General features: G+C 26.3%; 1 protein-coding gene across 1 annotated transcript; it reads right to left on the bottom strand.

Moving 5' to 3' along the window:
• Positions 1-6,460: 6,460 nt before the first annotated feature.
• Positions 6,461-7,922, bottom strand: LOC105366554 (uncharacterized). Its single transcript, XM_011505046.1, has 3 exons — positions 7,371-7,922; positions 6,842-7,319; positions 6,461-6,495 (listed from the first exon to the last, which is right to left on the bottom strand). The coding sequence occupies exons 1-3, from the start codon at positions 7,920-7,922 to the stop codon at positions 6,461-6,463; spliced, it is 1,065 nt and encodes a 354-aa protein (XP_011503348.1).
• Positions 7,923-17,152: the final 9,230 nt, after the last annotated feature.

Below are 17,152 nucleotides of genomic sequence, written 5' to 3' on the forward strand. Positions count from 1 at the left end.
TAGATTACAACTGCTCATATATTTCTCTAATCCTTAATTTGCAGATTTGCAAAAATAAGAAGATCAAAACAATAATTTTTGTTATATAAAATTATCGTAATATAATTACAATAAATGATTTTTATAATTTTTATTTATGGTTTTATATACATGATGATTTGATTTTGCAAAATTATTGTTTCTTTATATGTATTTATATTTTAAATTTATTAAAATATTTAGTATCGTATTACTCATTATACATTTCAATAATGTAATAATACATAATATTTTATGAATATGTATGTAAATAGTCTTATAGAAGAAAAATTATACGTCAATATATTTTTTTTATATAATTTTTATACTACTATAGTTTTTAATATTCTATTTCCTTTTACATTAACCCTTTATTATTAACTAAAGATAAAAATTAAAAAACATTATACACATCATTAATGACTACTTTTTTGCAAATTCATGTTTTGAAAAATAATTTTGATTATATCTGTTTTTAAATTATTGAAAATAAAATTTGTAGAAACTATACGTTTTGAAAATGTAATTTATAAATTTGTATTGGTAAATACTATAAAACTAGAAATTTTAATTTATTTTTCAAAACTGAAATTTAATTTCAGTTCAGAAGAATAATTTAAAACAAAAATTAAATTGTATTAAATTAATATTTTTTTAAATAATGAGTAACTCAAAGTTATTTACTACATTTCTTATTCATGCCATTTAAATAAATTTTTAATAATAATTTTGCTTTATTTTATTTATATTATTTAATTTATTTGTTTTATTTCTATTATATATATAATATATGCATAACTTTCGTCTATTTAATTTTTTTTTAAATCTAAAAAAATTTCGAATATAATATATTAAGATTTATCATTCTATATATATTAGATATTTATATAACATAGAAATAAATATTTTTTCATTTCTGAAAAATACTTCCCATACTATAAAATAATATACATATTTAATTTTCACATAAAATGTAAGAGCTGATATCAAATGTTTTTGAATTTATATATGCTATTTTTCTACAGAAATTTTCAAATTATATCGAAGTATTCTTGAAAGTAGATAATTAATACGTATAAAAATATGTACAGTTTACTTGATAAAATATACGTCAAATCTATATCTATTACACTATTGAGTGAAATGTGTTCGATATGCTACAATTAATAAAGATTTGATTTACTGGTCATCAATTTATTTAAATCAATAGGAAATATAAAAATATCTGTTTATATAAGATATATTGAAGCATAGAAAATTGATATGATTATAAATTAAATATACAATGAAATGAAAATTTCATTATTTTGCTAAACAACATATTGAAAATTAAATATTTCGTTAATAAATAACCGATTCTTACATTAGAAAAAAGAAAGCGTGTAGTTTATTTAAATAAAATAATATTATTATGAATTTATTATTATATATGTATTTAATAATTATATTATATATATTAATATATACATTCAATTTATTAGATACAATGTTTATCATATTAATAAAATAGTAAGGCACTAAGATCAAACCAATGTATCAAAGTTTGGTTTGGACAAAAAAATATGCGCATAGTATAATATAAGTATTCATTATCAGTAATACAGAAATTATAATGATCAATATTTAAATAGTTATACGAAAAAATTTTATTAATGTAATAAAAAATAAATAGATACTGCTTCTCTAGTACTAAGTTATACATTGTAAATACAAAATCTTCTAAATGATATGAAATTTCAATTATATTATTTATTATATAAATTCATATTAATTTTCTATGTAAATACAATATTGTAGATATACAATAATAGTATAAACCGACAAAAATAAAAAAAATAAAGCAAAACTGCTATATAATGAATTAAAATGCATTAAAATTTGAAATAGATTTGATACCACTACTCTTAATACTAAAACATAAACCAATATATTATAATTCTAACCAATTACAAATAAATTTAGATAGATTTTCAACGACTTGCTTATTAATATAACAGTTTAATAAAATTATTAATTTCATACATTATATTTTGGAGTTAATCAAAATTAATTAAATTGATGTTTGTAAACTTAATGAAATCGATCATGTTAGAAATATAATTTAAAAAATTTAACCCCTTTGTAATTTGGATATTTAAGTTTTTTAATTTATCAGGATATTATTATACAACGAGTGCTATTATTGATGACAATTATATATATAATTCATCATTTCAAAACTTAATTAAATTAAATAATTAAATATAAGTTCTTCAATATTAAATAATAAATTTGAAATTTCAAATGGTGCTATGTAAAATCAATAAATTATCAAATCATAAAATATATTTGTAAATTGTAATAATTAATTTATTATAAAACAAATTATCAATGTAACAATTAAATCAATTTATTTTAAATCATATATTTATCACTATAATATATATGTTTATATATTATTTAGATTGTTATATATATATATTTATGTGCAAATAAATTCATAACATTAAGTAGTATATGAAAGTATATTTCAACTCTGAATATGCAAAAAATAGTTACGAAGAAGTGAAACAGATCAATAATAATTCATATTTTATAATAAAATATTACTAATAAAATTATATAAGAAAATAATTAATTTACTAAAGTTGGAAGCATACTTTTTAAAATAAATGCATTCAATGAAATCTAAATATACTTTTTTTGAGATAACTATAAACATTTAACACAAATGGAACACTATGAATTAGATATATAAAAAGTTATGTAATCGAATATTAATAAGTAATTTATATTTCATAAAAATTTCCAAATCTAAATAAAAGAAATAATAGATGCCAATATACATGAAACCATCATCTGTCTAGTTTGCTTTTCTTGATAAAATATATTTATGTAATTTATGATTAATTATATGTCTTAATTAATAATATGTATATATAATTAATAATAATATAACAATATGTTTTGATTAATTATATATCTTTTCGAAATAAAATGAACAAATAAATATATCTAAAGTTGTTGGTTCATTACTAATAAAAATAATATCGATCAATATTATATATCAATTAACAATTAATAATTAGTACAAGAAAATAATTGAAACTCATTTTTAATATATTTTCTTAGTCATTTCTCTTAAAAGCAAAAACTCAAAATAATTGATTATTAATATATTTATTGATTATGGTACATCATCTGTAATAATTATATATTTATGTTAATGAAAAATATTTACATTTGATCATGAATACAAGAAGAGAAATTATTTTATTTTTAAAAATTTTAATATTAATTTAATTAGTATTAAAACGATAAAATTTATTTAAAATATATTAACTTATACATCTGACAAATCAACATTCTACCAGATTTAAGGAGTCTTGACTATGGATATCTATATTTAAATAACAAAATGTACATTTTAACTTTTCTGCTACATTAATTGATTACATATCCATTTTTTATGGTAAAAAGAGTAGTTACTGTATTTATACTAAATTCATTTTATAAATGAATATATGGCTGGTAAAATTTAATGGGACCAAAGAATTATGATTATAAATTCTCTAGGAAAAATATTAACAATTTTATGTTATTTCAATAAATAAAAATTAGTTATGTTCCATGAAATAAAATTAAAACAAAATTATCTTACTAATATCAAGCATAGTATAGAATTGATATTTCATAATTAACTCTTTAGTCTATAGCAATAAATTAATTTGAATAAAGAAAATAATTAAAAAAAAATTCTTCAATTAAGAAACTTTAAAAATATTAAAAAGACGTTATTTTAATAACTTCATCAAATTCAAAATTATCTTAATTATTTGATAATATTAAAATTATTTAATTATATATAAATATATATTTTATTATATAATTAAAAATTCAACTTTTCATCAAATGATTGCTAAAATTCATTATAGAAATATTTATAAAGTATCGTAAAAAATTTATGAAATATTTTATTTTAAATATGAAAATTATATATTTTTTATATTCCTAAAATTAATGAGATACAAATTACATAAACACAAAGATATCTTGAACATATAATTCAAGATATAATAGAACAAATATTACCCGATAAAATATTTAATATTATAAAACTTTAATAATTTTTTTTTTGCACGATGATGTGGTATAAACGTTTATATTATAGGTATAGGTATATAGGTATATATAAATATAGGTACATAAAGAACTAGAAATGTTGTCAATTTATTAACATATAGTAAATTATTATCATAACTTTGTAAATAAACTTATTTATATATTTTTAATTTCAAATTTTTAAATAATTCAAAAATTTCAGAATTTATAAATTTCATCTTGGTAATTACATTTATAACTTATTTCAGATATAAAATTAAGATATTATGATCATGTATATCAGATGTATATGTTATTATATGAAACCATAGATATGTTAGTATTATGCTATTTGCTAATTGTTAATTTCATTTCAACCACTTGTATAATCTATGTATAAGCTATATATAAAATATATGTTAAATTAATTATATTTTTATTAATATTTTTTAATCATAATATATATATATATATATATTATGATTAAAAAATATTAATAAAAATATAATTATATTTTACTTTTGTATTGTCTGCAAAATGTATGCTATATAACATAATATGTAATATATTATTATATATCATATATTATATAGTTTAATATATTACATATAAAATATAACATGGATAAATATAAGAATTTAAAATTATTTAAAATTAAGCATCTCTTATTTTATTTTAGTTTAATTTTAGAATTAATAGTAATAAATAGTAATATATAGTAAATGTTCATCCAAATTTAATTAAATTGCAATGACTATAAGAATATTTAATAAATACATATATATATATATATATATATATATATATATATAAATTAGTACAAATGACTTCTCTACAATAAAAAATTAGTTTTAATAATATTTTGTATAATAAATATATTTATAGATTTTAATTCAAATAAACATTGTTCTATACCATAAATATAGATTTTTAAGATAATCAATTATTTATTTAAACCTTGAAACAAAACAAAAATTATATCATATAATATTAAAATTAATTTATAAAATAGATTAATAAATATTATATATAAATATATATATACTAGTAAAACACTTGTTTTGTCTATTATTTAATTGCTTCTAATTTTCAATATTATTATGAAATTTGGATAATCTGGGATACAAAGAAATCATATCGTTGTCAAGTTGTTTTGAATAATAACTTGTACTTAAACATTTATGCAAATTATAACTACCCATTTAATTATAACCATAGTCTTTTGTACTATCTCAATTTTGCTGACGATTAATTCCATTATCGCTGAAATATTTAAAGATTTTTTATTTTTAAATAAATTCTATATAATTTCTAAATAAAACTATAATAAAAACTTTTTATATTCTAACGTATTTTAATAAAATATCTATGTAAAGGTTATCTAGTTTTTCAACGAAAGTATGTTTACGATGTGTTATCATCCATATAAAATGAAAATGTTCATTTTCCATCATACTAAATATAAGAATGGTGAGGAAAGTAATTACTATAAATATATAGAAGCAAATGAAAAATACATAAATTAGACAATAGAAAAGAAAATTAGCAATTTCTCAAGGTAGTTAAAATTGAATTTTCGTTATTAAAAAATATAAAATTTAAAATAGTTTTTATCGTCTAGAGTTATTATCTTATTGGCCTTATACTTATGCGAAATTTTCAATATATAATTACGATAAAAAGAAAAAAAGAACACAAATTTATCAACAATATATAAGAGATTTTTTTTATTAATAAAACATATATTTAAGTTTTTTTTTAATTTTTATTTTGTTAATTAAAGATCATTATTATAAACTTTGTCGAATTATTTCAGCTATGAAATGCGCAGTGATATGTTTAAAAAGAAGAATATTTAAAATAAGGATCCTATTTATTTTAATTTAATTATTGCAAAGTCCTAATTCAGATCCTCAAATTATTTTCATAAAGAGAATTTTATGAAAAAAAAAACATTAACCTCTATGAATTGAGATATAATATAATGGTGACATTCACTTCTTTAAAATAACATTTTTGTATAAAATTGATATATATATATCTTAGATTCCGTTATTCATATAATAAGCAATACACTCAAATGTTTACATAGACTTTAGCTTCTATGAATTTGCGGAAATAACTTACCATATTAATTTTGAGACTTGACTAAGAAATTGGAAAATATTACTCGATTAGGAATAAACACATTAGAGGCAAATAAATTATGAAGCATAAAATACATCAATCGCAATAATGAAATTGTAGGGGTAATGCTGAAAAGTAGAAAGAGAAATAATTTATTCTCATTGTTCGAAAGTTGTAGTAATGTAATTCTTGGCTCTAACTGCCAATGTTTCAATAGCTTAGTTTGCCGCCCGCCCTAGCAGACGCTCGGGAAGGAGTGAGATGTAAGGGCTGTATAAGAGTCATGAGATTTGGTTAATTATATTTATTATACAATTTATTACACAATTTACAAATGGATGTTGTAGAATCTTCTTGAATCTTATAAGAAGATACGATTTCTTGATTGGTTTCTTATATAGGAGGTGTCACTACACAAGATGCCTTGAGATTGTTGAATTGATGAACATTGCACAAGTAAATAATTATTACACACTTCTAGTGGGAGAGTGTGAGATAATCTTGTTGGTTGTCTTATGCCGGTTCTGCCGCCGGCTGACAATAATTGAAGAGATAAGATGTGTCAACGTACTTACAGTTACGCTGCGTGATGCACAGTCTGCAGGGTTTGATTTACCTGGAACATATCTCCAGTGTGTACCTGAGGTGAGGTTTTGAATGTTGGAAACTCTGTTTCTTATAAATTCCTTCCATCTGGCTGGATGAGTTTTTATCCAGGCGAGGGTTACTCTCGAGTCAGTCCACATGTATGTTGCCTTCAGATCCATTTTCAGTTTCGCTTGAACGTAACGCATTAATTTCGATAGAAGCAGTACCGCAGTCAATTCCAATCGGGGTATTGTCATTGGCTTGAGTGGTGCGACTTTAGTCTTGGAGCAGACCAATGTAGTCTTGACGTCGTCTGACTCGTGGGCGGAGACGTAGATCACTGCGGACATAGCTAGTTGAGATGCGTCGGAAAAACCATGTAATTCAATGGTGGAAGTTGTTTTCATATTGAGCCACCGTGGTATTGATATTTCTGTCAAGTCACTGAGATCCTTTCTAATTGTTGACCATTTTAATAAAAGTTGAGGTGGTAATTTTTCGTCCCACTAAAGTTTTTATAACCAGAATTCTTGCATGAAAATCTTTGCCTTTATTACTACGGGTGTAGCAAAGCCTAATGGATCAAATATCCGAGCCACTTTGGATAACACGAGGCGTTTGGTTAACTTGTCTACTGGTGTCAATGCCTTTCCAGTGGTAAAGGTGAATTTGTCTTCTTGTGGTGACCATGTCAGGCCTAGTATTTTTGTATAGTAATCGTCGGACTGTATATTGTTATCATTCTGATCAACATTGATTGCTGATATTCCGTCTTGGTGAGTTGCATGCCATTTTGCTAATGGGAAACCTCCTGCCTTGCAGAGGTCTCGCAGTTGAAGTGCCACTTCAACTAATTGCTCTGGCGTGTCGGCACTTCCAAAGATATCATCAAAATATCTTCCATGTGTGATGGGTGGCACTGCAAGAGGATACTTGCTTCCTTCGTCCTTTACTAATTGAAGTAGTGTTCTAACGGCCAGATAAGGAGCGGCCTTCGTTCCATAAGTGACAGTTGTCAAATGGTACGGCACTATAGCTCCGTTTTCGTCTATCCATAATATTCTCTGCAGATCCCAGTCGTCCTTGTGTATTTTTATCTGCCGATACATTTTTGTGATGTAGGTGGAGAACAGATGCCTTTGTCTTCTAATCCAAATTTGGTCCAGTATGCATAATATCGTTTAGTGATAGGCCTGATGTCGTTTTGCTGGATCCATTGAATACCACTCTTAATTTGGTGGTTTCGCTATCTGGTTTAAATACACCGTGATGGGGCAGATAATATTGGACCTTTTGATTTGATGTTGGAGGCGCTCTTACCATGTGGCCAAGATCTATATATTCCTTCATGAATTGTTGATATGATTCTCGATACTCCTGGTTTCTTTGAAACTTTCTTGATAAGCTTTGTAGGCAGCAGCTTGTTGTTTTGAATGAATCACCAAGGAGATTGGTAGATGCACTACGCGGAATTCGCACTGTGTATATCCCGGATTTTTCACGGGAGTACACATTATTGTACTGATTCTCGCACTGCTGTTCGTCTAGTGTATATTGGCTGCCTTCGCTTGGTTGAGGTTCTTCCTGGACTCAAAATTTCAGCAGTAGATCATCACTGTTGTTTCATCATCCTGAATTGTTGCTTGGTAGGCTGTTGAATTCTCAATATTTGTGGAGTCGACGGATCCTAGCACTAGCCATCCAATAATTGATAATGGCATTGATAGCGAGGGGATGATGACATGGGGTTTCATTACCTGTCCATATGCGTCAACTCCAAGAATGATGTCTACTGAGCGTAGTGTAAGATACTACGGATAAGCCAGTGTCAACCCTTTAAGATGAGGCCAATCCGGTGTGGTTATTTTAAATGAAGGAGTAATGGACGTCAGTTTCTTGAGAACGTGGGCTTGAGTGGAGATACTGGAATTCGAGTGCATTGAATGGGGTGTAATGTAATGGGGTGATGCATTGAATGTAAGTGATACTAATCCTTGTGTAGTTGTTGACTTAGCTCCCCCAATTCCATGAATTTGAATGATGGAATGTTGTTTGGGAATATTGAGTTGGTTAACAAGGTGATCAGTGACAAAGGAGAGTTCAGAGCCTGAATCAATTAGTAGACGTGCTTGTTTGGTGACTGTATTAGATCGTATTTCAACCATAGCGGTTGCAAGCAGTGACGTTGTATAATGGAATAGTGTTTCGACGATTACATTTTTACCTCATTTTTTCTCTGGTTCTGCAGAGTTAGCTGGTGGCTGACTTTCAGTTTGTTCCTCGTGTAATAGTATATGGTATTCCTTGGTGCATTTTTTGCATGATGTAGGCCTGTTACAAGGGCCTTCATGATAGTGCAAGCATGATTGGCACAGTCCTAATCTGCGCAACTTGATTTTTCCTTTCGAAGATAGAGAGGTTCCGAAAGTTGAAGCATATCGTAATGTTATGTCGTTGGTGGCAGTACGTGCAGCTCCTTGTCTGCGCTGAAGATGTGGATTTGTTTGCGAGTGAATGTTGAGAACAGTTCCATAGCTCCTCGAATGTTCCAAGGGCTTTTAACCTTTTAATTGTTTCTCCAGCATGATAATTTAGTGCTTCCACTGCTGTTGGTGGAAAACTACACATAAACTGAACTGCTGGACCATGTACTGCAGTGCGGAGGTGATGCAATTTCTCCACATCGGTGCTTTCTGCGTTGTCCAGGACTACTGCTTTAAAGAGGTCATGGAATGCTTGCCACTCCTCCTCTTTTCCTGAGAATTGCGGTATGGTGATAGTTGGTAGTTTGCTCCCCTTAGGGTGTGTCTTGATTGTAGTTTCTTTAGGTTCAGCTGAGGGTTTGTTATCTGGGAGACAGTGGGTTATGATTGATCTTGCTTTTCTATGTAGGGCTGCTTCCTCTTCGAAGGTATCATAAAAATATTCGTGCCCGTCATCGGTGTTGGTCCATGTCGACACTAGATATGCATGTTCCTTTTGGAAAATCTTATATTGTTCTTCTGCGTATGCTAATGCTTCATTGATGTCATGGAGGGTTTTTTCTCCCGTGTATGCCTCAAATTCTTCTACCAAACGTTTGAGGCCTATCACGCGGATATATTGCATGTTGATTTTTGTCCTTTGTTCAAAGGATAAGTCCGCGGATGAGGCGCTCCTGAGTGTTTTTCTTCTGGTACCTTTTGGAGATTTATCGCCTCTTGGTTGTTCAGTATTTTCCATTTCTTTTGCAGTTTCGCAGAAATGTGAGAATGCAAAGCTCTCTCTGTTTATTAGTATGATGACTTCTCTTGTGACAATTATAGTGATGAACTTGTAAAATATAATATTAAACTCTCACGGTTGCACAGCACTGTTGAGATATACTAATTTTCACTATATCCGAGCAATCGAAGATGAATTTTCCGTGAATCAGTTGACCGGCTCTTCCCGTTGATCTGCTATCCGACGGTGCGGCTTTCCGGATATCCGGCTCGAAGGACCAAATGTTCGAAAGTTGTAGTGATGTAATTCTTGGCTTTAACTGCCAATGTTTCAATAGCTTAGTTTTCCGCCCGCCCTAGCAGACGCTCGGGAAGGAGTGAGATGTAAGGGCTGTACAAGAGTCATGAGAGTTGGTTAATTATATTTATTATACAATTTATTACACAATTTACAAATGGATGTTGTAGAATCTTCTTGAATCTTATAAGAAGATACGATTTCTTGATTGGTTTCTTATATAGGAGGTGTCACTACACAAGATGCCTTGAGATTGTTGAATTGATGAATATTGCACAAGTAAATAATTATTACACACTTCTAGTGGGAGAGTGTGAGATAATCTTGTTGGTTGTCTTATGCCGGTTTTGCCGCCGGCTGACAATAATTAGAGATAATATGTGTCAACGTACTTACAGCGATGTCGTAATTCAATCACTGATTCAGTGGTGAGGTGGCGCAATTGCACGCAGCAAGACGACTGCGTGCGGCGTGACTTTTATACTCACCAGGATGCACTATTCTTGCGTTGAAGCACTAGCACTGATTTCTGTGTTGAGTGAATTTTTTGACTTAGTTATCCGTGGACAATCAATATCTATTACTTGACCTTTTCCTAGACTGCTCACTCTCACTCAGTGTGATTTGTCTTTTTTGGAAGAAAGGCGCGTTTCGCTTCTTGGCCCTACATTTAAGGCCTCTTGCCGCGAACCCCCACTCGAGGAGGCTCTCGTTATAGTTTTCCAATCAGAGCGCGCCGATTTCCGAACTTATGCTAATTGTACACGCCCTTTTCCCACTTCCGAGGAAATTAGGCATGAACACCTAGTATTCTTGGTAAAATTATAGGCACACGTGCGACGCAGAATGTCGATAGTCGCGCGAGTTACCGTAGTGGGGATCATTCGTGGTCAAGCATCTTTGCCTAACCGATGTGAGCGGCAACATTTGGCTGGCTTGACAACAATGCATAGCATTCTTTGTAAAATTATAGGCACACGTGCGACGCAGAATGTCGATAGTCGCGCGTGCCGAGTTTCGGGTTGCAACGGATTTAAGAAATGTTTTCCATTCAATTGTTTTGAAATATTTTAATCCTCAAAATATACTAGTATAAACAGTCTAGTCGGGTTTTGATGTGAGCTCGCAAGGGTCGTTTTATTGCATTAAAAACAATTGCTACGCTGTAGGTCAAAAGCCATAAATGGTGGTTTAGGAGTTCACAGATGTACAATCCTTTTCGAGTCTCATGTGGCCTTGGCGAGACTTTCTTAGTTTTTCGTATCCGTTTCGCTATTGAAAGTTTTTCTAGTAAATATAGTTCGAGAGATTTTCTTTTCATTCTCGAACACTCATTAACAATTGTTTAGTGGTCTAATACTTAGATTATAATTCTGAATTATTTTCTTTCTTATATAATTTACGTTAATTTATTATTAAAAATCTCTTCTACATACAATATATTAACATTGTAAAAAATGTATTAATCTATTAACGAACCAGATAATAATAACATTTTTCAACTACATATTATTGATTATTTAGATTATAATTAAAAAAATTATTTGTATAAGCTATATTTAAGAATTAATAACTTCGTAAAATTACTGATGCATAAGAACAGTAATTAAGATTTCTATACTCATTAAATCTCGTAGAATACTGGTAATTTCAGTATTAAATTCCACAAATTCCGCTAGATAAATATGAATCAAATACGCTAATATATGTAACATTCTATTTATTTTAATAATACAATGCGCATTAATACAAAAAATGTTTTAATTAAATCACATAAACTGCAGATATTCAATTTCTCCATAATACAGGAAGTGGTTTTAAAAAAATATATTTGAAACATAATAATATAAAATTAATTGAGATATTCTAAATGAAACAAAATTTTTAATCTCATAAAAAGTAATTATATGGTATTTAATAGCGACTCAGAACTACCCTTTATATATTGATTCTCTTGAATAAAAATATAATTTGGAATTTTATTACTTTTTCAGTTATTTATATTTTCTTGAACTATTATCATTATATAACAAATACAAAATTCACAAAAACAATTTTCTCAAATTTCAAAATATTCTATTCATCTAAATAATTATAATAGAAATGAAATAACCAAACATATTCAAAAAAATAATTTATTATTATTTATATATTATTAGTTGTAATTATATCCAAAACAAATGTATATATGATATATGTATGTTTACGTAAATAAAGAAAGAAAAATTTATTCTAAATTTAAATCATAAAGTATGAATGAAGTTTCATATTTCATACAACAATTATCATATAAATACCATTAAAGAAATAAAGAAATAATAAACGTATATGTAGCTGAACTATAAAATTATATATTGCATAAAGAGATTCTAAATAAATTTATATTTTATAAATATTTTTTTTTATTTTCTTTACTTGTATTATTGTATATAGAAACTTGTATATAGAAACATTCATACTGAATAAATTAAATAACGTACTTATATATTTGGAATATAAGAGGAAGATTATGGCAAAACATTCTATAATAAAGAAATGTCCGTTTTTAAACATATTTTTATTATATTTTATATATGAAAATTTATTAATTCATATTGCAATTTATAAGCTTGAAAAATTTCTGACAAGGTATGTTTGGGATTAGAAGAACTATCAAACGGGAGAAGTATAACCCTTCTAACTCTTGTGTGTATTTATTTTCGAGTGTCGTACAATATTTCCGCATAGCAACGTCGATTGGAAATTCTCGAACCTTCTAAAGCCTTGTGTTTCTGAAATCCTCGAATTTTCTAGAATTCTCTCCTCTGTAAGGTACAATAAAGCGTGCCCAGTACAACCAAACCAACCTTGCCTTGTACACCCGGGCGACGCTCTACAGTTATTGCCAACTCTTAAAATCACGACGTGCTCAACAATTCTCACAACTACCAATGTAACATAACCTTAAATAAAAGTCACTAAAGCCATTGCGTTTATACTGAATTGATGCATTAACCTCTCACCCCCTCCTCTCAACCACTAAACCGGCGGTACGGTCTAATCCATCCACCTTGATCTTCTGAACAAACTGGTAGCTGGAATTCTAAACACTACAGACTACACACAATATTCGAGAAGTCTAGAAGGACACTGCATTGGAAGGTTCGCGAATTGTCAATCGTCGTTGCTATGCGGAAATATTGTAGAACGCTAGATAATAAGGCGCAGACTAATTGAGAATTCGTGGAGTCAATATTTATAAATATACAAAGTTTCTCCAATCCCGAACAGTAAGACATAAATCAACTTTGGTTCATAATGTAAGTTTCTTATATTTACAGAATTATTATTATTGATAATCAATAATATTATATATGTCAACAAAATATATTAATTATTAAATCTTTATTAACCCAGTAAAGTATCAAGCATAACAATCATGTTTGATTTAAAATTCTTCGTTTTTTTTTTTGGTTCATTCCAATGTATCTTTCATTTACAACTTTACTTACTATTTTATAAAATAAACGTATCTTAAAAAAATATAACTTGTATATTATACAAACAAAAACTAAGTACAGGTCAATTAATTTAATATTATTGAAAGAATTTGAATTCCTATAAAAATATAAATCAGTAAAGATCTATTATTTATTTGATACTTTATAATTACGAGAGTTATAAATTGTATGCTACTTTTGTAATTATAGGTTTTTATGGTTACCAAATTTTTTCTTCTTTACGAAACATATAGTTTTGACTATAAATATTTGACAATGTGTTTCGTATAATTTTAAGAATATAATTAAATTAATTATAATTTAATTTTTCTTCTAACATTATTTAAATTTCAGAATAATAGTATTTTGAAATTATATATGAAATCTTATATATATATATATATATGTATAGGTATATTTTTAAAAAATTTATTAATAAATGATTTGAAATTGTTTTAAATATTATATTTTAATCATTTATATATTTTGTATATGTATTTCGATGTTTTCAAATATATCATAAAATATTTATTTAAGTATTTAGGTTGATTGAGTACGTACAATGCGATATAAATATAAACAATATATCAATAAAATTAGTACGATCAATTACAGAAGCTCCAATATAAAATATCAGTCATTAACTTTATAAATCATAAACAATAAAATTAATGCTAATATAATTATAATAATTTTTAGCAATAACACTTGAAAATATAAATCTGTTAATTGTTTAACAGAAACAGACGGTCTTAATTTTTGTTATTTTATTATACACAAAATTTATAGTTTTTCAATGTCGTAAATTCTGCTTATAGCATAACATGACTATACGTATGCTCGTTAGTTTTTTCTTTTGTTTCCTCTATGCACTTAGCAAGTTCATATATGCACAATTTATTATACATACATAGGCCTTATTCGCAAGTGTGTGGTACGATACTTTCTCAGTATGTAAAATTAATTTACCCGAACACACTCGTTTACATAAATTCTTTTCTTTTTTTGTTCTATTAATTCTCTTAAAACACTAAGTACACATTCTAAGTTTGAAAAAAAAATTTTCTAACTAAACAGTACATTTTTACTTATTTAAGCATCTTTAATGCTTTCTAAACTTTATGCATATTGAACGTGTACTATTTGTCTATTTAAAAAGTTATTTTAATTTATAAAAGCCAAATAGATACCTTAAAAATTGTTTATACGAATGCCAAATATTTTTAATTATTACACACTATGTTTATAGTTTACTATTTTATAAATATTATATATATATATAGTTCTTATTGACTATTAATATTTTTTATAAGTATTTATTAATTATTGAAAATAGTTCATTAGGTAAAATTTTGTTCAAATCTAATAGATTTATAAGCATTTCAAATTAAAATATATAACATATTCGTTGTCAGAGTATGAGACTAAATATAAAATATAGAATTAAAAACGACGATAATTATATACATAGTATATAACAGATTTAAAAGAAGAATTATAATTTTAATAATGCCTTTTGCTTAAAGTTTTCATCTAAATTACAAATTAAAAAAATACATCCAAATTTTATTAAAAATAAAAGATATATTTTACAATATTATTGAAAGATTGATTTCATAATTTGAACAGAATTTATAAATACTTAAAAACCATTTCTTTCCATTTTTGTCAGTTTTATACAAGTTTTGTTATACACAATATTTTTCTTAATTTTTTGTTTATATCCATTAATTTATGTTCATCTAGTTCTATTTGTGCTTTTGTACTTCATAGATCGCTTTTCCATTTAGTACATTTGTAAACTTTACTATTTTCTGTAGTTTATTGCACCTTTCACTTGCACAAAATGCTACTCAATTTATCTCCTTTCGGTATTATCTCATTGCTTAATTATTTGACTATTACCTCCCGTACATTTCCTTTTTCTCGATTCACTAATCTTATGTTTAATTCATATTTATATATTGCAGTAAATAGCACCTATCATAAAACGTTTCATTCTTCTAAATTCAGAATTTCAATATTTTTTCATTTTTTTATATTTTGACTTATTTGACTGCTTTTAAAGCTATATGTTTCATAATATTTTAATACAGATGATATTAATTGCGTAAAATATTAATCAATGTCTTTTAGTCTTATTTCGTCTAATAAATAACCACATAAGATACTACCACCTTATCTGCATATACTTTATTGATAATATGCTAAAAGGAATAGCGTAATAAAGCTTATATATTAGAAAAATTGAAGTTTTGATGTTTTTTGTCAATAAAAATCGTTAAAAAAACATGTATCTGTGTTCATTTCAAATTTCAATCACAATTGTGAAACTTGTTTAACTTTGTCCAAAAACATAAATTAATTTATTAATGGATTGAGATGTTATATTTGAGTGCACATTGATTATTAATAATTGAGTATATGTGGTATATGTAAATGTATTGAAATATATCGTTATTTATTAATTTTTAATCAAGAGAATAATATATATATAAAGATATATATTTTAGTTAAGCATGTAAATTAATTAATAAAAATAACAGAAACTTGATCTTTAAAATGATTTGAATAAAAAAATTTCATGTCTTTAATTATGGTTCAATAAGTAAAAAATTATTTAATAATCTTATTTTTTATAATTAGAAAATGAAAACGAAGAACGGGAATTAATACCATATGTATTAACAAACACATGTGATCATAATAAATTATAAATATGCACATGTAATTCACATATATTTATATAATAAGAAGAATTGATTCATAATCACTTTCATATATCCTAATAAAAAATATATAATATTGTTTGAAGTGCTGCATATTTTTATTAATAAAATGTCGTCGCATAATAAAATTGAACAAAAAATGAAAAGTGTAATATGTATATGTGTCATATTATGAGCTTACACAATTGTTAATCCACCTTGAGATAGAATACATATACTCCTTTTCCCAATAAAAATATAAAAAATGATAAAAATAGTTTGCACGATTTTTTGTATGTGTACATGTCGTGGGTGCATGCACCTATGATAGATGTATGTATAAAATTATGTATGTTGGTGTTTAACTTAGTGCAGCTAGTTTTTATGTTGTATTAACGGTTCATTCATTAGAAATACAAAAAAATCAAATAAGCTACACGTTAAAAATAAGTAATAGAAAAAAATCACCTTATGTTAACATACATAAGTGTGGCTCATTAAAAAGAAGCGATAATTTCCATCTGAAAATGATAATTATGTAACTTTTATTAATACAACGCATTATCAAGAAAACAAATTCATCAGGCGTATAATACAATCATTTTCTTATTTATTGTAGAACTTTTTAATTATTAAAAAGTAATCTCAAAA

This window comes from Ceratosolen solmsi, unplaced genomic scaffold, assembly GCF_000503995.2.
Source record: "Ceratosolen solmsi marchali unplaced genomic scaffold, CerSol_1.0 scaffold49, whole genome shotgun sequence".
NCBI classification, from domain to species: domain Eukaryota; kingdom Metazoa; phylum Arthropoda; class Insecta; order Hymenoptera; family Agaonidae; genus Ceratosolen; species Ceratosolen solmsi.

Coding starts and splice junctions, on each gene's coding strand:
- LOC105366554 (XM_011505046.1), bottom strand. CDS start 7,922: ATGTATCGGCAGATAAAAATACACAAGGACGACTGGGATCTGCAGAGA. Junction 7,320..7,370: donor TAGGCTTTGCTACACCCGTA/GTAATAAAGGCA, acceptor TAAAAACTTTAG/TGGGACGAAAAATTACCACC. Junction 6,496..6,841: donor ACACTGGAGATATGTTCCAG/GTAAATCAAACC, acceptor ACTCTTATACAG/CCCTTACATCTCACTCCTTC.